The following is a 22,990-nucleotide window of genomic DNA, read 5'->3' as shown; positions in this document are numbered from 1 at the left end:
CACTTAAGGAACACAGTGATCCCTAAGTTTGGGCCACTGGAAGAACAGCTCTGTTCTAAGGCTGTAAGAGGCCAGGCTCAGTGAAAGTAAGATTAGGGTGATTTCCTAATCTCTCAGGTCTTAGTACTGTTGGCACTCCTGTGGCCCAGCCAAGCTTATTCCACTTTGTTCTACCTGCATTATCTTAATCCTCACCATAGCCATATAAGACCCCATTTCGTAGATGAGGAAACTGAGGCCTAGAGTAACTGGCCTGGCATTACAAGATAGGATTTAAGCCTATGGTCTTTTGATCTCAGTCTTAACTGCCATGTGTCACAGTTCCTACATGTATTCAGTGCAGGTATGTTACATGTACACACTCTAATAGTTACTGTAATTTCACAAGATAGGCAAGCAGTATGATCCTAATTTTTACAGATGGAGAAACTTAAGACTCGGAGCAGGTACTAAGTGCTTGAAGCCACACAGATAACCAGTCACATCTGGTTCCAAAGATGGAACCAGAATGTAAGCCCAGGTCTGACCCCCAGAGCCAGTGCTCTTTCCCCTCTGCCATTCTTCCTTTCCGTCCTGTGACCCGGTATCTGCTGTATAACCTCTCCTGTTGGCGCTAGACATTTTGCCTTTTGACATCATGGTATCTGACAGCACTGTGATGTGAGACTCTCTGGGAGCCCTGGCCCCTGGCAGTGGATACCATCGGACTGGCCTCTGTCACCAGTGTTAAGTGCAACTCTTTGAAAACTCCCCCTTGACTCCCTGCAGTCAGGGTTAGCTATTGTTCCCTGGTGCGCTGGCCTGTTGGAAGCCACCCTGTGGTCCTGCAGGTGTTGCTGCCGAGTTTGACCCAAGGCCCCTGTCGCTGTCGCAGCCACAGCCATGGGCTGGGAAGCAGTTCAAGCAGCTGTCTGGAAATCCCCCATTGCTCCCGTTGTCCCGAACTGCACGGGGGAGGGCGGCTGTCCGCTCCATTGATTCCTTCCCTCATAGCTGGGGGTGACAGCTTGGAAAACCTTCAGCTGTTTACAATTCAGCTTATGTACACTTCAGCTGGGGATTGTGGGTGAGTCAGAAGGGCTGCTCTCTTTGCCTGAGTCCTGAGAGACAGCATGAAAGTCAGCTGTATGGTAATGGCTGCCAGTAAGGGAGGAGCCCTGTCCCTACCAGATGCCTTAAGTGGAGATGGTCAGCCTAGATGCTTAAGGTCCAAGGCCAAGGCCATCTGCTCTCCAGTCCTTCTAACCCAGACCCAACAAGGGCATTTTGCAGTGACACTGGGGGGTAGAAGCGGGAAGAGGGGGTTGTTCCCCTGACTCAGCCTATATTTCAATTCCTCTGGCTGGCTCTCCTGCAAAGAACCTGGGTGTGGATCCAGGGCCACACCTCCCCGTGACCCTCAGCAGAGCCCCAGAGGGATCCTCCTGTCACTGCTCTGTCTTCTTCCCCTGTGGCTGAGAGGCTCTTCAGAGCAGACTGCCCTTGTTTGACGAGCTGAGGAAGGTGCCCTGAGGGGCAGGGAAGTGGTGGTGTATCCTGTGTGGGAGCCACAGCCTGCTGTGTGTCCTCCAGGCAAGGAGGGCTTGCCTGCCTGACAGCTCTGTCCTTAGCGGAGTTGAAAAGTTACAAACATTTGGCCTTGGTTCCTCCCACCTTGGTACGCAGAGGACCCAGGGTAAGAAGAGGCCTACAATTTTCCCACCACCAAAAGCTCATTTTGTGTGTGTTTTAGAAGATGCCATCTTCCAAATAAATGGCCTTCACTCTTGACAGTTCTAAAGTGCACACTTGTAACATGTACAGTGTGCACTTGAGATGCATGTGTAATCAATGCGAGCTGAGTATAAAAACTCTTATGGGGGAGATGATGGGTCATCTTAACAACTGATAGCGTTTTAGAATTTGGGAAACATGGCATGAAATTATAGCACATTTTGCCCTATTGCAGGTATATATGCTATTTCCTTTTAGGCTTCTTAAAATCTTGAATCTGGCTTGTGGATCCTGCTTTGATCAGGGATCCCTTCCTTAGTATAGGAATCCCAGTTTGGTAACCACCCTTCTAAATCATCCCACCCTTCTCAGCCCAAGAATGCTCCAGCCCTTGTGCGACGTCTGGCCCCTGCTTCAATATGTCTCAGAGCGCAGTTTACATGTTCTGTCCTCTTTTCCCAAGTGCCTTCATGCTGTCCCATGGCTAATAAAGCACAGCCCACCCAGGGAAGTCTAAAGCACTGGCTTCTGCCACTGCCTGCCTTTTGTGACCTTGGGTAAGTCACCTCATTCCCAAGGCCAAGTTGTTTCTACTGGGAAATTAAGATGTTAGAGTCAGGGCCTTTTTAACTCTAATCCTCTGTGATCCAGTGCTGGGTGATCCAAAACAATCACTTCCCACCCCCTCCCAAGTAACCCTCCCTAAATTGGGAGGAAAGCTATCTGCTTATGTGGGTCAAGTGATTCACAGTAAGGTGTGAATGACTGTAGAGACTTACTTGCATTTTAAAGAAGGTTGTTAACCAAATGAATCTCTTTAATCGATGGACTCTGCCGGGGGTGTCAGGATAGAGCTGGAGCCTGCCTGTCCTCTTCTACCTGCCCTCTCCCCTCTCTCCCTCCCCTTTACTTTTTTTTTTTTTTGTGTTTTTTTTTTGAGACAGAGTCTCGCTTTGTTGCCCAGGCTAGAGTGAGTGCCATGGCGTCTAGCTCACAGCAACCTCAAACTCCTGGGCTTGAGTGATCCTTCTGCCTCAGCCTCCCGGGTAGCTGGGACTACAGGCATGCGCCACCATGCCCGGCTAATTTTTTATATATATATCAGTTGGCCAATTAATTTCTTTCTATTTATAGTAGAGACGGGGTCTCGCTCTTGCTCAGGCTGGTTTTGAACTCCTGACCTTGAGCAATCCGCCCGCCTCGGCCTCCCAAGAGCTAGGATTACTTTTTCTACCCTCCCCTGGGTAGGAAACAAATTGTCAACAAATCGGTGCTAATGACATATCTTGCTTCCTGCACTTTCAGAGTGGCACTAATTTCTTCGAGGCCCATATAACTAAAGAGACTGTAAAGAGCGTTCCCCAGACCTTTCTACAAGGACTGGGTATTCTGCCCTCAGCTTACTGTGCTGTAGTACAGCCTGCTGCTTGGACCAGCTGCGAGCTACGTCCGCTGCCGTCTGGCTCCTGGATATGGTTTCACAGGGCATCACTTTGCAGGTGCTGCACTCAGGCTCCCTCCTGAGTAAGTAGTTCCTTAGGAACCCTGCTGTCCCCACCCTGGCCACATGGCTGGGCCTGCCAAGCTGACGCACAGTGAGCATGACCTCAGTGCCAGGGGCTTGGAGAGTGCTCCGTGTTTTATATGAGACCTTGTTTTGCCATTGGTTGACAGAATTTACTGTAAGAAAATCATCCATGTTATCACCTACTCTGCTTTCTTACATTTTTTTTACAGTACTTTAAGTTGCTGTTTTATGCTTCCTTAAAGTATTTATCTACTTCGTTAGCTCTGTCTTACTCCTACTAACTACTCCAGCCAAGCAGGAGTAGTTAGAAGTCTTTTAAATTAAAATATATACTCCCTCCTTCTCATGACAGAGAAAGTGGAAAGAAATCAGCCATTGACCAAGCTAAAGGCTAGAAGAAGCTCTGCTTGGTCTCCATTTCCTCTGAAGCTGAGCCCTCAAGGTCTGTAGGGGCAATCAGAATGAGTGCTAGGTCATCCAAACTACACATTGCAGATGAGTACAGGTTGAGCATCCCAAATCCTAAAATCCAAAATCTGAAAAATTTTTAGTACCAACTTGATACCCAAAGGAGTGCTTATTGGAGCAGTTTGGAGTTTTGAATTTGGGATATTCAAGCATATAATTCAAATATTTTTTCAAATATAATTCAAATTCAGTATTCTAAAATCTGAAAAATCCAAAATCTGAAACACTTCTAGTCTCAAGCATTTCAGATAAGGGATACCCAGCATGTACTAAACCATATTCCAGTATAACTGAATATCAGAACTGCTTCTGAAGCAGCCAAATTTGGCATAGCTGGGATCAGCCTGCCCTCTGTCTTCAGCAGGCTCGAGAGCTTGGCCTCCCTGGACACTTACCTACCAACTGGTCGTGAGGGTGGGGCCATTTTTCCAGGAGCCTCCCTGCCTCTGCCTCTAGAGGTCACCCCTGCCTTGCCAAGTGCTTGGATCCTGCATAAATGTTTCAGAGGGGACGGGGAATCCACAGGTCTGGATATGGGGGCTCAACTCCAATCTTTAGGGGTAGACTTAATGCTGTACCTCCCTTTTGCTGAGGAAATCCTCATGTATTAAGAAGAAGTAGGCCAAAGAATAGCCCTTATACCTTCTTATAGCCAGATACCCAGAAACACCACTCTTATAGGCAGGTACTACCAGCCTAGCTGCTCTCAAATCATCATAGTTTCAGAAAGTAATCTGCAAATCTCAGCTGGTGCCCAGCTGCTTGTTTTGGTACTAGGGAGACCTGTACTCTTTATGAGGGCAATGAAGACAGGCCATGGGTTCCATCCTTTCCAGGTTAACAGACATATTTTGGACATTGGATTAGCCCCTCAAAATCTAGAGGTCCCTTGCCTAGAAAAACCTGCTCACTTAGCAGAGGTGACCAACCCCAAAGCAGATAATTTAACAAATAGGAGCAGAGAGAAGGGCCACTGGGTAGTCCTTCCTATTTTATCCTGCCCCTATAAGGGCTACTTCTGCCAGAGCTGTGAACGAGAAGCAGCCTAGGGATTGAGACATATTTTATGTAAGACTTCCTAGAACATGCTGCTCTGTTCATTGTGACCTGCATACTTGGCCCTTTGTGGTCAGCTTCAACTGCAGTCAAGAGTCTGCCTGCCCCCTTCCCCCACTGAAGCCTGGCTTTGCTCCCCTCCCCCAGCCTCTCCTGCCCAAGGTGTCCTTTCTCCACCTTTCAGTTTCAGGTTCCTGACTACAGACTGGCACTTGAGACCTGTGGGAATCCTGGGCAGCACTTACAGCCTCAGGCCTGGCTGAGAATGGAGTAGGGAAGATAGAGTATTTCTTTGTTTCTTTTATCTGGCCTCAGGGCCAGCAGGGCAGGTTTCTGCAAGTTTCACTGTTAAGCTGCTTTCCCCCTAGCAGGCCGCAAAGCAGTCTGCAAAGAAGTCTGGGAGAGCGGGAAGCAGATTAAATTAATCTCAGAGCACTGAGCTTGGCAGGGGGTGAGATTGTGTTTGATTATTCCAGAAATAGCCCAAACTCCTTTGTTACTAAAGCAGATGATGAGCTGTTGGCCTGCAAGATGACTGCAAAGCAAAAGGGCTGCAAACCTTTTGTATAGTCATAAAATACTCTCCATTCTGTCTCTTGGATTCTCTCTCTCCTGTAACCTTCCCCAGGGTTATAATGGGGAGTGATAGTTTCTAATGTTGTGGTGAAAGAGTTTTTTAGTTTGTTCTCTATCTTAATAATATCTTCTTTTTTAAAAACTCAGATTCCAAAAAGTCTTTGCTTCCCAGAGTTAAGCATTGACTCTGTATCCTCTAAGCCTGTGGTCCCCAAACCCCGGGCTGCAGACTGGTACGAGTCCCTGGCCTGTGAGGAACCAGGCCGCACAGCAGGAGGTGAGTGGCGAGCCAGCAAGTGAAGCTTCATCTGTATTTACAGCCGCTCCCCATCGCGTGTCTCACCACATAAGCTCTGCCTCCTGTCAGATCAGTGGCGGAATTAGATCTAGGTTGTGCTCCTTAGGAGAATCTTTTTTTTTTTTGAGACAGCCTCACTCTGTTGCCCGGGCTAGAGTGCCATGGCATCAGCCTAGCTCACAGCAACCTCAAACTCCTGGGCTCAAGTGATCCTCCTGCCTCAGCCTCCCGAGTAGCTGGGACTACAGGCATGCACCACCATGCCTGGCTAATTTTTCCTATATATATTTTTAGCTGTCCAATTAACTTCTTTTCTATTTTTGGTAGAGACGGGTCTCGCTCTTGCTCAGGCTGGACTCCTGAGTTAAAGCGATCTGCCCACCCTGGCCTCCCAGAGTGCTAGGATTACAGGCGTGAGCCACCGCGCCCAGCCTCTTACGAGAATCTAATCCCTGATGGTCTGAGGTGGAGCTGAGGAGGTGATGCTGGCACTGGGGAGCCGCTGCAAACAGCTCATCATTAGCAGAGAGGTTTGACTGCACAATACATGTAATGTGCTTGAGTCGTCCTGAAACCAGCCCCCCCGCCAGTCTGGAAAAGTTGTCTTCCACGAAACCAGTTCCTGGTGCCAAAAAGGTTGGGGAGCGCTGCTCTAAGCTGGTGACTTACCTGTTCACTAGTGTATTTGGCATGAGGAAAGAATCTGACCTCAAGAGCTAGTCCACTGTCTTGCACTGTACAGAACTGGCACAGATCTGAGAGACAGGAAGGAGGGGCGAGGAGAGAAGTTAAGCAAGGACAGAGAGATCCCATAAAAGGAGACAAGGTATCAGAAGCTGCTTTGTGAGGAATATCAGTGAAAGGTTGGAGGTGAGAGTCCTCCCAGAATTTAGAGAAGAGTGGGTTAATTCCAAGGAGGAATTGATTAAACTGAAATGAGGGAGTCACTAATTTACCTCTACCAGAGCTCTCAGTCAGAGATGTGACCATGTGTAAAACAAATACAAAAACCCAAAAATCTTACTAACCGTATCTCTTAGATTATGCTTAGTATTGACCGGGTACCTGACACTAAAAGATATAAGCAAACAGGACCTAGGAAGATGGTTAACTTGCGACCCTTCTGTATAAGAATCCTTGAAAGGGCTGGGCGAAGTGGCTCAAGTCTATAATCCCAGCACTTTGGGAGGCCGAGGTAGGAGAACTGCTTGAGGCCAGGAATTTGAGATCAGCTTGGGCAACATAGCAATACCCTGTCTCTACAAAAAAATTTAAAAATTAGCCAGGTATGGTGGCACACGCCTGTAGTCCCAGCTACTCTGGAGGCTGAGGCAGGAGGGTCACCTTGAGAGCCTAGGAGATCAAGGTTACAGTGAGCTATGATAGCACCACTGCACTCCAGCCTACGCAATAGAGCAAGACCCTAGTAGGTGAAAGAGAGCAGAGGGGGTCTGGCCTTGAGGAGAGAATATATTGGGTGTCCTGAAAGACATCTTTCATGATACCAGGAGCATCTCTTGAGCATTTCTTCCTCAGCTAGCACTGCATTGCTACTCACTGTCTCATTTAGTCTTCACAGCAACACCGAAGGTATGTAGTATCCAATGAACTGAGGCTCAGAGAGGGACAGTGACTTGTCCGTGGTTCACTCAGTAGTAGAGACCAGTCTCTAAGCCAGGTCTAAGCCTGTGTTTTTGCTCATAATACAAATCTAACTGACCTTGTTCTCTATGGGCTTAAGAAACAGAACCAGGATAACTGGGAAGAAATTAACAGGAGAACAGATTTTCAGCTCATTATAAGGAAGAACTAATGAGCTGTTCAAGGTGGGAACAAACTGCTTGAGGGGTAGTGAGTTCCTTTGTCACTAGAGGTATTCAGACAAATGCCAGAAATTCAATGGTGGTGGGGGGTGGCTATTACAGGGAACATTCAAGCATTGATAAGACATTGAACTAGACTTTCCAATCCTGTGATTCTATAATCCATAGTTTATTAGATTCATCAGAGAATATTTTACTAGGCTCTAATTAGGAGGAAATAGCCATCATCTAAAAATAAAATTTTAGCTTTCATAGTAAGCTTTGTATTTTAACAACACTTACTCATCATTTTAAACAATATATTTTATTCCTTTGCATATTTAAAATATTAAATAAAATAAGAAAAATATAATTGTGTGAACGCAGACTTAATATTTTAAAGTTAAAAGCAGAGAAACTTAATTTGATTATGTCATTAACTCAGTTCTCCTACTTTTTCATAGATTTCTTTTTTCAGTTCCCAAACACCTTTACAATTTAGAAAGACTGATTTTAAAAGGGGGAATTTCTCCATCTCTATAGGAAAGCCAAAGCTGTTTAAAAAAATTTTTTTCAAATGAATATAGACATAATAGAAATTTTCTAACTTGCTGGTGACTGTCTCAAACAAAATTCGTTTTTTAAAAAAAAAACCCAAAACCTCATCAGTCCTATGTCTTGGATGATTCTTGCTCAGCTCTGAAGTTTATTATATAGTTGCATTACGGAGGACTGAGTACTAAAGATGTGTGTCATAGCCAACTCTCTTTCATTAAAAAGTATTTATCCTGGTTTACTGAGCATTAGGACTATTAGTAAGAAAATGAGCTTGAGTGGATCAGCATCCATTGTGACCCAGTTATAAACCTTTTCTAAAATGTATCTATCTTGATTTCTCCAAGTATATAATTAAGCACTGTGAATTTCTATTCTGTAATGGGATTTTGAATCTTTAACATGAAATAAGAACATCTTCATATAAAGTTTTATATAAAAATTACTTAAGTAACAAATGTACTAACATACTTTAAAAACAAATAATCTCTGTCTCTCTCATACACACCCCCCCTACACTGGGCTATATTTATGGGCTTATTACAATAAAGAAATGGCCCTTTCTTTGCTTTTGCTTTTTTAGGAAGTTCTGTTGAAGGCAACCCCAGCTCCGGGGCAGTTGGTGGTGGGAAGAGCCCTGGGAAGGGGGCAGGGAGTGAGTTACACAGTGAGGAGAGGAAGTCTCACACCCCTACCACATAAGGCAGTTTATGAGAGATGCTGTCTGAAGTGGGAGAGAGGAAGTCTACCGTGGTGCGGTTGTGTGTCGACCCCTCGTCACACTTTGCAGAACACTCTGTTAGGTCTTTTAGAGGAAGGCTAGCAGCCCATGGAGAAGGAGAACTCAGGAAAGGCTGTCCACAGAAAGATGGAGGGGAGGGGTCTATGATTTGCTGATGATCAGATTTGGTATATAGCTGAGAACTGGGCAAGAGGCTTGGTTGAGAGCACTGGGCCAGGAGAAACAGCATAGAAAATCTCAGCTCTGCCTAGCAGCTTCCTTGGAAAAATAGAATATATGCTTATCTTAATGCAGTGACCCCCAAATATACAGTCTTTGAAATCAGATCTGCATGATAGTGTGCACTTGAGGTTCAGCCCCCAAATTCCCTTGGCCTCAATTTCTGAGGCTCAGTGCTTTGACATTTCCACAGGGCTCTTAAAATCTCATCTTCTTCCAAGGTATGACATGGAAGGTTTATTTAACCTCTTAACCCAAACTCTGTCTTACTCTAAGCTCTATACATAGTTCAGCTTCATATCCTGATTTCAGATGTCACCTTGAATACTTAATTTTCTCCCTCAAACTGAATGTTACCTTATTTGTCCAAATCAGTATCAACCAAGGTCTTACCTCCTCCAACACAGAATTCTTTTTTTTTTTTTTTTTTGAGACAGAGTCTCACTTTGTTGTCCAGGCTAGAGTGAGTGCCGTGGCGTCAGCCTAGCTCACAGCAACCTCAAACTCCTGGGCTTGAGTGATCCTTCTGCCTCAGCCTCCCGAGTAGCTGGGACTACAGGCATGCGCCACCATGCCAGGCTAATTTTTTATATATATATCAGTTGGCCAATTAATTTCTTTCTATTTATAGTAGAGACGGGGTCTCGCTCTTGCTCAGGCTGGTTTTGAACTCCTGACCTTGAGCAATCCGCCCGCCTCGGCCTCCCAAGAGCTAGGATTACAGGCGTGAGCCACAGCGCCCGGCCAACACAGAATTCTTGTCTGTTTAACCTGGTTAAACTGTTCTTAGCACTGTTGGGAAATGAAGAAACATTGCCAGCTGATCAGCTAGATCGTCGCAGAACTGACTGCACTCACCTTGGTGATCCATTGCAACTGCACCACTTTTAAATGGGTGATTGAGGGAGGGCACTGCTTGGTTTGCATTGCCGTTTGGCTCCATGGAAAAAGCCAGGTGCAGTGTGAGTCCTCAGTGTCCCTCTCTGGCCCTGGACTCTGGTTCTGATGTCTCCTGCTTTGTCTTCCTGCTCTCCCTTGTGCAGAGACAGGGCAGGGCATTGTTCATGCACTGACCGACCTCAGCAGCCCCGGCATGACCTCAGGGAACGGAAATTCTGCCTCCAGCATCGCCGGCACTGCCCCCCAGAATGGTGAGAATAAACCACCACAGGCCATTGTGAAACCCCAAATCCTGACGCATGTTATCGAAGGGTTTGTGATCCAGGAGGGGGCGGAGCCTTTCCCGGTACGGACTACTTCTTTTCCCCTCTTTTTTTTTTTTTTAAGTATATTTTGGATGTGTATTAGAATATTTTTACATTTCCATGTAAAATTTCTAAAAATGTGAACAATTTGCTCTTTCCTTGTTAATTTCCTCCCCCAAAGAATGTCAGAGCCATTTCCTTCTAGGATTATCTTCCCGTGGTCCAGAAGCGGGGTCAGTGATCAAGAATTATTAGCAAGACCCCTGGGTTAGAGTTTCCACACACAGACTCAGCCATGTCCCTGCCTGGTGACGTGGGACACCTTGGTTAAAAGAGAGTTCACTCTGGGATATTTGGTGAGGGAAGATGGCCTTTGGGAAATTAGACCTCATTGAGTTTTGAATGTCAGAACCTCTGAATGGCAAAACTTCAGCCAGTTAGAAAACAACAGGAACCTGCATAGAACAGAATTCTCAAGATACGTATATGGGAAAGTAAGGAGGAATAGGGTCACAACCTGAGGCTTTTTACCTGGGGGCCTTGAAAGATGAGTGAATGAGACTGAGGGCCATTCAGAAAGGGCACAAGCAAGTGCCTCCAATGAAAGCATAAGAACAAAGGAAAATGTAAGAGAATCACAAAGATGGGTTATTAGAACACAGCCCCAGAGCTGATTTTGAGCAGTGTGACCTGGAGGACAGGTGGTACTGCTCTATAGGTGGGGAGGAGCCTAGAGCCAGGTGCACACTAGCCTATGATGAAAAGTATCTGGCTGTTAGACATACACCATCTTCCTGGGATACCATCTGCCTTTTGCTCATTCTTTGGATCCATGAATGGTGTGATTAGTCAGCAGAAGACCCTGAACTTGATTAACTGAGATGGGTGAACAGTTCTTAAAAACCAAAAGACAGAAAGGTTTTTGTCCTCTTTCCCTCTGGAAGTTGTCCAAAGCCAATGGCAAAGAAATCTACCCGGAGCACCTTAGCCATAAGTAGCTCTGTTACATCCTTTCCCTCATTAGACTGGGTGCTGCCCTGGGCCTCCGGGAGTAACACTAGAAACCAGCTGAGCTCACAGGGTGGAGGCAGATTGAATAGCACGGCTAGCATCGCCCTAGAGTCGGACGCCATGTGATCTAGCCACCAGACTGCCTGAACAAAGGCAGCAAAGGGAGAGCCAAAAGCATGAACAAGCCATTCTGGGATCCTGACGACCACAGAGGGCTGTGTGGCCCCGGTCTGTGTCATCCTGCTCTCTTTCACAGCGGCCCTTACCTTGGGCTTGGGTGGGGCGGTGGTAAGGTAGACAACACTAAGAAATTAAAAAACGAGTGCTGAGTCTGTCTTTCATACACACACTTTCACACAGACTCAGCCCTGTCCCTGCCTGGCACCATGTGAGCACTGGGTCTTGGCACTTGATCTGGAGCTGTGGGAAACCTGATCTCTGCCCTTAGACTCCTGAGCAATGATCCATTGGTCCTGGCCTGAAGCCATTTCTGTACTTTGTTGCCCATTAGCATCTTGCCTCATGAGCTAAACAGCAAAATAAGGCCTTGAGCAGGGCACACATGGATGATGACCTGGGGGGAGGTTGGAGCAGGGCTAGCATCTGCACCTGGATACTTTATATATGTAATTGTGATAAGGCTGGACAGCATGGAAGCATCTCCACCTACCCTCACGGCCTCCGTATCACCTGTCCTCTAGGTGGGACGTTCGTCCCTGCTGGTGGGGAATCTCAAGAAGAAGTATGCACAGGGGTTCTTGCCTGAGAAACTTCCACAGCAAGAGCACACAACCACCACTGACTCGGAGATGGAAGAGCCCTATCTGCAAGGTAGGCATCTCAGACCCTCAATCTTATAGCCTTCCAATGGGGCTGGAAAGGCAGGCCCTGCTTTGTTTCTTGATATCTATAGAGGAACTCTGAGCCAGGGAGTATGTAAATACTTTCCCCAGTGCCCTCAGCCTCTCTCCCTAGAAAACAGGGATGGGAGAAATCAGGGGAACCATTTGTCCCCTGCTTCTACAACCCCACTCCAGCCACCCACAAGTTGCTAAGAGTTGATTCTCCCTGGGAATCACTGGCAAGTTGCAGGAGTGAGTGTAGGACCCGCGCTAGGCAAGTTGAGCCCTTCATTACTGCCTGGGGAGCCTGTGCACGGGACTGGGGTCACTCAGAGGCACAGCAGCAGCCAGGCAAGAGCTGCATTTTCCACCTGAACCACTGACTAGCAGTGCTGTGCAGTGACGGCAGCTTAGGCCTCTGGGTTCTGCTACCCAGGTCAGCCGCCAGCTAGATGGAGTGAGGTGGGATGGTGTGATCCCAGCATCCAGAGCTTTTCCTGCAAGCCCCCTGCCTTCTTCCACTGTCTTAAGAAGGGGCTGTTTCTTCCCCACTTGTGTTTTGCCTCAGGCTTATAGCTCTTGGAAGAGAAAAATGTCAACTATACAAGTGGCATCATCAGACACTTGGGTGCTTTATGGGGGAGAGGATGTAGTTGTTATAAAAACAGTAATGAGAACAATTTGACATTTTCCAAGCTAGCTTGCTGCTGTGTTTCACAGCTGTGGGAGCTGGAGGAAGAGGCAGGATGACGTAGGGAGGTCTGTGGTGGGGCTGTCTGCAGTCCTGCAGGAGTTTCTCATTCTCTACACTTTGCTGTTTCCATGCTTTTCAGAATCCAAAGAGGAGGGTACACCCCTCAAACTCAAGTGTGAGCTCTGTGGCCGGGTGGACTTTGCCTACAAGTTCAAGCGTTCCAAGCGCTTCTGTTCCATGGCTTGTGCAAAGAGGTGAGTGACCTCAGCCCTGCTGCCATGCCCAGCCCATTCCATTTCCTCAGCATTGTGCCTTTGTCTCCTCTTTCCAGTACCATGTTTCCCGGAAAATAAGACAGGGTCTTATATTTATTTTTCCTCAAGAAGACACCCTAGGGTTTCAGGAGATGTATTATTTTTTTAAGTCCAGTATAATAATCTACATTTATTCAAATACAGTTAAGTCATTTTCTTCTGGAACATCATCATAACTCTCCAAACCCCAAATTCCATCCTCAATTTCTTGTGACTCTATTTCCTTTAGAACCATTGGCCCCAGTCTCTCATGTCGAGCAATAGAGCTCTCATGGGGCAGATGAGAAGGGCTGCTCATCTTCTTTACCGCTCCGCCACAAAGTGCACGGGTTGTGCAAATACGCTGCACAGCCACACCCATCACTAGGTATTATTTTTGGGGTAGGGCTTATATTGTGCAAATGCTTAGAATTCCTGCTAGGACTTTTATGGGTAGGTCTTATTTTTGGGGAAACACGGTAGTAGTCCACCTGCAAGGCCACATGTGTGGCTTATCCAGCTTCCTATTTCCTTGGCCTGTGTGGAAGCAGGGTTACATCCCTAATCCACCACACACACATGAGAAACCAGAACCTAAGAGCAGATGGAGAGAGGGCAGAAGAGTCCAAGGAAAGGAAGCAGCGCTTTGGCTTGGCCAGCTGGCCCTCCTGGGCCCCACTAGCACCCATTCCCCTTTCCTGCCCTTGGCAGCTCCCACTGCCTTCGGGTATCCTCCATGGGAAGCCTTGTCCAGAACCGTGGCACTCACTATAGCGTTCCCTTTGCGAGCTTTCGCCCTGCTTAGAAAACCAATGGTTATAATAAAAACTACCTTCATTTATTGAGAAGCTGCCATTTGCTGGGCACTGTCCTAGTCAATCGATATGCATCATCTCATCTTCAAAATAACTCCACAAGACGGGTATTACTACTGTCCCCTTTATACAGGTTGGCAAACTAAGGCATAAAGGAGAAGTTGTGCCTAATATGACATAGCTGCTAAGTCACAGACCTAGAGATTTATACTCACCTGATTCTAAGGCCTTCAGTGGTCTCTGTACCAAGTGGGTAGAGGCGGATAACCTTGAAGCCCTAAGCCCCCAAAAGAGAAGAAATCTCTAGGTGCCAGGCAGGTGCTCTGCATGCCAAGCTAGAGTTCAGCTGTCTTCAGCCCTCTTCCCCTTGGGCTGTGCTGGAGATAGCCCAGGTGCCTTTGTCGAGCTTTGCCAAGCTGCTCTCCGGCAGGACAGTGAACAGTAGTTTCCTGGCACGGGTGATATTTACAGTAGCACATGTAGCTGTGAGTTCTCACTGTGATCCAAGTCAGCGTGTCAAACAGTTCACAGTCTCATGTCATGTGTAACCAGTCTTCGAAAGTGAGTGGTATTACCCCCAACTCCAGATAAGGAAACCGAGGCTCAGTGCTCAAGTGACTTGCCCAGTCACACAGCTAGTGATAAGTGGCAGAGTTACGAGTGGAACCATAGATGGACTCTGGTTTTGCCAGATAGCATGGCTGCTCTCATTCTGAGACCATAAGCCCCACAACTGCTCTGACTCCCCAGTCCCTCGTCTCTGACAGGTACAACGTGGGATGCACCAAACGCGTGGGTCTGTTCCACTCTGACCGGAGCAAGCTGCAGAAGGCAGGAGCCACAACCCACAACCGCCGTCGGGCCAGCAAAGCCAGTCTGCCAACACTTACCAAGGATACCAAGAAGCAGGTGAGATGCTGGCAGAGCCCGACACTCCATTCCCATGAGTTCCCACCAGCTGCCCTTCATACATGACCCTAGACACTCAAGTTCCCTTCCAGCGTGGTTTCAGTACACTCTATTGTGTTCTCATCTCTCACAGATCTGTCCAATCAAGCCTTCCCCATGTCCCTTAGTAGGTCCCTTCCTTTAGATCCATGGGTGCTTATGAGGACCTTTACTCCCCTCACTGGCCTTGTCCCACCATCACCCCTCACCTTCCGGTTTGCCTCTATCCTTGACTTCTGGGGTCATGGAAATGGGGTCTCCCCTAGGCTGTTCAGGTCACCTCCTGTCTGACATGGAGGTAGGTGAGAAGGCAGCCTACACCCTTTATCTGCCACCTTTTTGCCTCCTTGAATACTAGAGCAGTGAATTCTTGACGGTCCCTACCAAAAACATGAGGATTCAGTCATTAAATAACTTTTTAGCATCAGCCACATGCCAGGAACTCTGTTAGGCACTGAGGCTCTAAGGACAGTCCTGCCCTGAAGAAACTCACAGCCTAGTATGATGTTTCATAACCTTATGTGTATTTTGCTTGTTTTTATTATTTTTATCTTAAACCTCCTGAAGAATGATGAAAGCTGTGGCCCAAAATGTACATACAAAAGACATTTTACATGCTATTTCAGGTGGTCCATAGACCACTTCCTGAAACCCACAGAGCCCAAATTTAAAACCCTGCGTCTAGAAGAAAAGATAGGCATGTAGTCAGATAACTGCAGTACAGTGTGGTACCTGCGACAATACTGGGAGGGACTAACTCTGCCTAGGGTCAGAGAGGGGACAGCACAGAAAATGATACCTGATCTAGGAACTCAAAGATATGGAGTAGTAACCCAGGTAGAGAAGAGAGAAACGCTTGCCTGTGCCCCGCACTGCTGTTACAGATGGTTTATTTCCTGAAAAAAAACTGTTTCTCTCTGCTCCCAGCCAACAGGCACTGTACCCCTTTCAGTTACTGCTGCCTTGCAGCTAACACACAGCCAGGAAGACTCTAGCCGTTGCTCAGATAACTCAAGCTATGAGGAACCCCTGTCACCCATCTCAGCCAGCTCATCCACCTCCCGCCGGCGACAAGGCCAGCGGGACCTGGAGCTCCCCGACATGCACATGCGGGACCTGGTGGGCATGGGACATCACTTCCTGCCAAGTGAGCCCACCAAATGGAACGTGGAAGATGTCTACGAATTCATCCGCTCTCTGCCAGGTAAGGCCCTTGGAAGTTCCATGCCTGCCTCGAATAGCAAGGAATGGGAGGGGGTGAGAGATTTCATCTCCCCCCACCAGGAGGATTAGGTAGTTCAGTTAATGACTCAGGTCCAGAAACTTAGGTACAGAGATCAACAAGAGGAGGTCCTGCCTGGAAGGGATTATATTCTAGTGCAGAACACAAACAAAAATAATATTCCTAATATTCCATAGCTAGTAGGACACGGTGGTGTACACCTGTAGTCCCAGATACTTGGGAGGCTAAGTGGGAGAATCACTTGAGCCCAGGAGTTCCAGGCTGCAGTGAGCTCTGATCAGGCCTGTGAATAGCCACTGCACTCTAGCCTGGGCAACAGAGCAAGACCCCCATCTCAAAAAATAAAATTCCACAGCTATAACTCAGTATATTTTCTGGCATGGTAAGTGGTCTGTGTGAAATGCAGAGATGATAATGTAATTAACCTTGTCTCTCTCCTGGGGCAGGTTGGGAAGGGGAGTCAGGTGGGAGTATAGGAAATCTGTCAAGGAGAATATCAAAATTAAGAAAATGTAAGCTGAATGGCAGTGGACAGGTGTGCTTTGGGAGAGGGAGAGACCATGTGAGGGAGCACGTGAGCAGAGGCAGGAAGACATGAAAGAGCCCTGTGTGGCGGCGTGCAGGCTGTGAGAATCCAGACGTGAACCTGAAGAGGCGAGCCTCGCCACTCAGATGCTTTCTGGACCTTCTCTGCTGTCTGCCAGTCTCACTGTGCACGACCTGGTCAGGGACTGATGCAACCACAGGCCTCTTACTCAGAGAGGGGAATGTGGTTAAGAACAGACTTCTGAGTCACACAGAACTGGTCCAAATCCTGGCTCTGTTGCTTCACCCAGTGTGTTACTTATCTAATGCTACATGCCCCAAATTTGTCACCACACAGTTGCTGTAGATAAGGAATTCAGGCAGGAGTGGCTTAGCTGGGCTGTTTTGCTGCAGGGTCTCTTGTGAGGTTGCAGTTAAGATAGCTGAGGTTATCTGAAGGCTTCACTAGGGCTGTAGGACACTTTTTCAAGGTACCTCATGTGATCTACAAGCAGGGGCTGGCTGGTGGCAAGAGGTCTCACTTCCTGTCCACATGGGCCTCTCCACAGTCTGCCAGGTGTTCTCAGGACACGCGTGGCAGCAGGTTTCCCCACAGGTGGTGATCTGAAAGAGCAAGGCAGAGCCATCATGCCCTTTACACCTAGCCTCAGAAGACACATGCTGGCATTTTCGCTGTATCCTAGTGGTCACCTGGGTCATTCATGTTCGCTGTGAGGAGACTCACGAGGCATGAATACTGGGGAGCAGGGATCACTGGCAGCCATTCACAGACAGGCTCCCCTAGTTCTCTACTGAACCCTAGGGATTCATGTTCCTTCCTCACACAACATACCCTCGGCCCCCTACCAAACTCCCCAAGAGTCTCCCATGTCATTAAAGCATCTCATCCATCACAATTCTAACTCAAACACAGATAACGGATGAGGCTCCTTGGGTCCAGCTCTTCAAGTGTGGTTCCTCTCAATCTGAAGACATGCAAACTAGAGACAGGTTATCTGCTCCCCTCCCTCCCCAACCCAATCTGTAGTGGGGTAGGTGCAGGATAACCCCTGTACACCTGCTCACTCAAAAAGGGAAGAAACGGGGAACATACAAGAGTCACAGATCCATACCAGTTCTGAAATCTAGTAGGGCACATGCTGGTGTTTCCCTGATTACGACTCCAAGCCTGAGAATGATTCTCTTTCACTCTTGGTACTGGCCTCTGAGTCATCCTTCCTTTTCTCTGAAAGGTAGCCTGTTGTCAGCATAGTAGTCTTCTCAGCCTCCTTCCTGCTGCTTTTTAGTTTATATCACCTCTGACCCTTAAAATCAGTAGTTCAGTATTTCTTAAAATCGTTATGGGCTGTGAATCTTATTGGGGGTCCATTCCATTAGACAAAAACCACACCCAGAATTGTCTTCGAGATAATCCTTTATGTACATTGGCTTTTTTGGCAGCTGAGGGAGAGCGCCCTTAACAATTCTTAGTTCTGCTATTGAACAGAGGTCTGTGAGGCCTCCCCAGAAACTCCTTAGGGAGCCTTTGGATTGACAATTCTTAGAGGAATTGCACTGGATCTCTCTGAGGTCTTAACAAAAGATTTAATTCACACCCTCTGTGTCACCTGGCCATGTTTTCTTTTTTAATTTTTTTTTTTTTTTTTTTTAGATAGAGTCTCACTCTCTTGCCTAGGCTAGAGTGCCATGGCATCAGCTCTGCCCACAGCAACCTCAAACTCCTGGGTTCAAGCAATCCTCCTGCCTCAGCCTCCCGAGTAGCTGGGACTACAAGCATGCACCACCACACCTAGCTAATTTTTTTTTAATATATATATGTAGTTGTCCAGCAAATTTCTTTCTATTTTTTTAGTAGAGATGGGGTCTCATTCTTGCTCAGGCTAGTCTTGAACTCCTGAGCTCAAACAATCCTTCCCCCTTGGCCTCCCAGAGCACTAGGATTACAGGCATGAGCCACCGTACCCGGCCTGGCCATGTTTTCTTGACTGTGCCCTGGATTTGATCTTTGCCTAGAAACCATTTCTTAATTTTAGCATCATTTACCATCTGGAGAGGCTGGGCATTTTTAAATCCTAGCCCCTTTATGTTGAACATTTTTTTTTTTCACTTTCTCTGTCTCTCCTCTTACTTTACTATGAGCAGCTATAAGAAACCAAGCGACACCTTCAGTATTCTGCCCAAAAATCTCCTTAGCTCAGTCCATTTAGGTACATTAAACTTACCGGGTTACCACCACCAACAGTGTTGCAGAATTTTCCATTTCATAACAGGGATTCTGTTTTTACCGAACTCCACTAAGTTTCCTCACTTTGCTGTAGGCCTCCGCAGCAGCTTCCTCAAAGGCCATCTACTTAGTCTCGCAAGATACCTTAAACACTCACTAACACTCTCCTCCAAGTCTGTCCAGCTCCTGCCCACTGCCAGTTCTGACACATGGCCACATCTCAGCGTGCACGGCAGCGCTCCTGTCCCAGTACCAGTTACCTATTGCTGTGATGCAAATTAGTCCAGAACTGAGTGGCTTTAAACAATCATCACTTATTCTCTCATGGGCTCTGTGCGTCAGGAATTCGGAGCGGCTTAGCTGGACAATTCTGGCTTGGGGTCTCTCTGAGATCTCAGTTAAGACGTCAGCCAGGACTGTACTTTGCTGAAGGTTTGGAGCCAGAGGATCTGCTTCCAAGGTGGCTCACTCACATGGCAGGCTATTGGCAAGAGGCCTCAGTTGCTCTCCATGTGGCCTCTCTAGAGGGCTGCTTGAGTGTGTGTCCTCATCATAGTGGCTGACTTACTCCAAAATAAATTATCCAAAAGAGCAAGGTGAAAACTACTGTGCCCTTTTTGAGCTAGCCTTGGAAATCACACGATGTCACTTCCACAACACCTTAGTGGTCACTAGTGCCAGTCCAGTTCCTGGAGGGAGATCTGAACAAGGGCACAAACAAGAAGGCATGGATCAAGGCTACCATGGGTAGGTAAGTCACTTAGCTTCTTGCAAGCTGCAAAATAAGAATAGCAATACCTTCCTCAAGGTATGGTTATGAGGATTAAACAAGACAATGTGTCTGAAGTGCAGTGGCTGCCAAGAGTAAATACTGGCAGCTCTGGCTGATACCGTCTTCGGTGGTGTCTCCCTCAGGCTGCCAAGAGATAGCAGAGGAATTCCGTGCCCAGGAAATCGACGGGCAAGCTCTGCTGCTGCTCAAGGAGGACCACCTGATGAGTGCCATGAACATCAAGCTGGGGCCCGCCCTGAAGATCTACGCTCGCATCAGCATGCTCAAGGACTCCTAGGGCTGGCCGGGCAGCCAGCATTCTGGCCCAGGCTTCCTCCTCCCGACTGAGCAGAGCCAGACAGACATTCCTGAGGGGCCCAGAAATGGGGCCAGTCGGAGGGAAGGGGCTCTCCCTAGGGGCATGGCTGGTGAGGAGGTCTGGGCACCTCCTCCGTGGCTCTCAGGGGCCTTTCATTTCTGTGGGAGGGGCAGAGAGGTAGGTGGCAAAGAAGATGGGGCTTTATGCTTGTAAATATTGATAGCACTGGCTTCCTCCAAAGTCCCAATCCTCTAGCCCCGCTCTCTTCCCCTTTCTCTGTCCCCCATTTTCCAGGGGGTATATGGTCAGGGCTCCCCAACCTGAGTTGGGTTACTTCCAAGGGCAGCCAGCAGGCCTGGATAGAGGCCTAGAAAGCCCTTGCCTTCCTTCCTCCCACTTCTTTCTCCGGGCCTGGTTAACTCTTCCGTTGCCAGCTTCTCCCCCTTCAGCCTGCTTCTGCAGCAGCCGGGGTTTCCCCCCATACCCTCTGCAGGTGGAGAGAGAGAAGCTGGGCCCAGTTGGGCCATGCCTGCTGGCACAGACGCCTTAACGCTGTGTGTATGACTGTATGACTGTGTGGGAGCCTGGACTGACAGATGGGCCAAGGGCCAGCCTCTGGCATCTCCAGGTGTTTTGTAGCAAACAGCCACTTAGTGCTTTGTCCTGGACTCCACTCGGTCTCAGGATGGGGAATAGCAAAGAAGGACAGCCCGGTGCAGAGAGGCAAGATCAGAGAAAGACAGAGATCGGGAGATTTCCCTTTCCAGACTGGTCAAGGTGTCTCTGACCCCCTGCCCCACACTGTGAAGCTCCCCTGACCGCCCTCCTGGCTCACAAACAGCATTAAGCAAGCTGCGGTGGGCTGGGCCGCAAAGCCCGCCTGCCCGGCTGCCCTGCAAGCCCCAGTGAACGCTGAGGGGAGAGAACCGCTGATGTGACCGTGATGTGATGTGAGGAAGGCAGCTCTTGGCCTCCCGCTCCCACACTTCTTTGCCTATAAAACTTGCTAGCAGCAGTTGGAGCTGCCTGAGGAGGCGGCAGGGCAGGAAGGGCGAGGGCCTGCCTCTGACTTGCCCTGTCCTTTGCAGGCTCCTGGGGGTGTCCTTTGCAGAAAGGGGGTGGGCACCTTTCTCAGCTTGTTCTATTCCCCACCCGCACCCCCAGCCAGGGTTGGAAATGAAGGACTTTTTTAACCTTTTTTGTTTTTTAAAAATAAATCTGTAAAATCCATCATCTCCTCTGTGCCTTTCTTCAGTAGGGGTGCCTATCTCTAGGCCCAAATGGCTACTTTTCACCCATACAGAGAGAGGTGGGTCCCTGGGCTGGGAAGTGGCCTTAACTAGACAGCATACTCTCCACACTTTGCTGGGGCCAGGTCATTTGAGGATGCCCTTAACCCCAGTTCACACTGGGGGAAAAGTCAATACCAGCTGTTTTTCACACGAGTGTCCTTTGAATTGGGAGGATCCAGAAGCCACTTAAGACTGTCAGCCCCACTACCCATTCCCACTTGGGAGACGGACTCTGTTGGGCCAGCAGCATCTGGAACACCTGGGGCAGACCTCAGACTCCCAACCTCCAACAAACAGCTCTGGATAGAGCTACCCAGTGTCCAGAAGAGCCCTTGGGACAGCTTTGGTTCACAAAGCACTTTTGAAGCATTTTTTGGATGCTGAAGTAGAAAATGATAAGAACAGAGGAGGTAACACCTAAGCCTTGAATAAAGGAGGAGAAAGGGCGTTGCAGACCAAGGCCGCATGTGCAAAGGCAGAAGCGGGAACATTGCCATGTGGGTGAGTGGGAGTCAAGCCAGCTGGACAGGATGCCATGTGTGCTGCTAACGGCATGTGCTGACCACGGCCTCTGTGAACCAGGCCCTGCGCTAGAAACCAGGCTGAGGGTGAAAACAAGCACTGCATCCCCTGTCCTGTATGGCGAAATCCCTGCATCCTTGGGGGAACGGAAGAGGAGGCAGCTGGCCTCACTGTTCCTTCCTCTTGACCATGCTTATTATCTTTTTTTTTTTTTTTTTTGAGTCAGCGTCTCACTCTTGTTGCCTGGGCTAGGGTGCCGTGGTGTCAGCCTAGCTCACAGCAACCTCAAACCCCTGGGCTCAAGCAATCCTCCTGCCTCAGCCTCCCAAGTAGCAGGGACTACAGGCATGCGCCACCATGCCCAGCTAATTTTTTCTATCTATTTTTAGTTGACCAATTAATTTCTTTCTATTTTTAGTAGAGACGGGGTCTCGCTCTTGCTCAGGGTAGTTTCGAACTCCTGACCTTGAGTAATCCGCCCGCCTCAGCCTCCCAGAGTGCTAGGATTACAGGCGTGAGCCACCGCGCCCAGCCTCACGCTTGTCCTTAAGGCAGTGTTTCCACCTATTAAGAATATGGGTTTTCCCCATAATATGCTGAAATAAAAAAAAAAAAATGGGTTTTGAGAGCCAGGCCCCAACCTACTGAATCAGAACCTCTAAAGGAAGATTAAGCACAGAACCAATACTCCTCGTATCTTGATAACTGCTCTCTGGAATGCCTGTTAAAATGTAACCATTATCTGGAGGAGGAGGAGAAAGAAACCCATTAGTTAATCCCCAAAGGGTAGAAGGAGGGGCTGGAAAGCCATGTGTCTCAGGAGGCAGGGAGTAGCTAGCAGGACCCTGAGCTGGCAGGGGGCTCACATGCTAAGGGATGAGGGCCATGTGACGCAGCTGCTCTGCTGGCCTCCAGGACTCTGGGCCATTTACCTCCTGGACCTAGAGTTTCCCTTTATGGAAGAAAATGAAGATCAGGCCTCACCTGAGTTTGTTCTTATATATGTGGTTAAGAGGGAGGGAAGCAAAACCACTCCAACTCACAGATAAGTAAGTATCCATGTTCTTTACTTTATTTGAAAAGTCCCAACCTATTCCAAGTTTGAAGGGTATGTCCTTAAAAATAAATTTGCTCCTATCATTTACATTTTACACAGAATTTTGCAAATGCTTTTTGTTTTTTGTTTTTGTTTTTGTTTTTTTTTTTGAGACAGAGTCTCGCTTTGTTGCCTAGGCTAGAGTGAGTGCCATGGCGTCAGCCTAGCTCACAGCAACCTCAAACTCCTGGGCTCAAGCGATCCTTCTGTC

General features: G+C 48.0%; 1 protein-coding gene across 11 annotated transcripts in view; it reads left to right on the top strand.

Annotated features, from left to right (window-relative positions):
• The window catches only part of PHC2 (polyhomeotic homolog 2), a 109,064-nt gene extending 87,965 nt beyond the window's left edge, over window positions 1–21,099 (top strand). For 9 of the 11 annotated variants that reach the window (XM_012765335.3, XM_012765332.2, XM_012765334.2 and 6 more), the window contains 6 exons: window positions 10,001–10,203; window positions 11,875–12,004; window positions 12,849–12,963; window positions 14,585–14,726; window positions 15,693–15,969; window positions 19,694–21,099. In XM_012765335.3, the coding sequence (XP_012620789.2) occupies window positions 10,001–10,203; window positions 11,875–12,004; window positions 12,849–12,963; window positions 14,585–14,726; window positions 15,693–15,969; window positions 19,694–19,848 (1,022 nt within the window). In that variant the 3' untranslated portion in view covers window positions 19,849–21,099. Of the gene's footprint in view, window positions 1–2,176; window positions 2,271–2,694; window positions 5,619–10,000; window positions 10,204–11,874; window positions 12,005–12,848; window positions 12,964–14,584; window positions 14,727–15,692; window positions 15,970–19,693 lie in introns of those variants that run through there. The other 2 variants (XM_012765337.3, XM_012765338.3) reach the window with 2 other exon arrangements.
• Window positions 21,100–22,990: the final 1,891 nt, after the last annotated feature.

This window comes from Microcebus murinus, chromosome 2, assembly GCF_040939455.1.
Source record: "Microcebus murinus isolate Inina chromosome 2, M.murinus_Inina_mat1.0, whole genome shotgun sequence".
Classification (NCBI taxonomy): domain Eukaryota; kingdom Metazoa; phylum Chordata; class Mammalia; order Primates; family Cheirogaleidae; genus Microcebus; species Microcebus murinus.
This window is presented reverse-complemented; position numbering and strand designations above follow the sequence as displayed.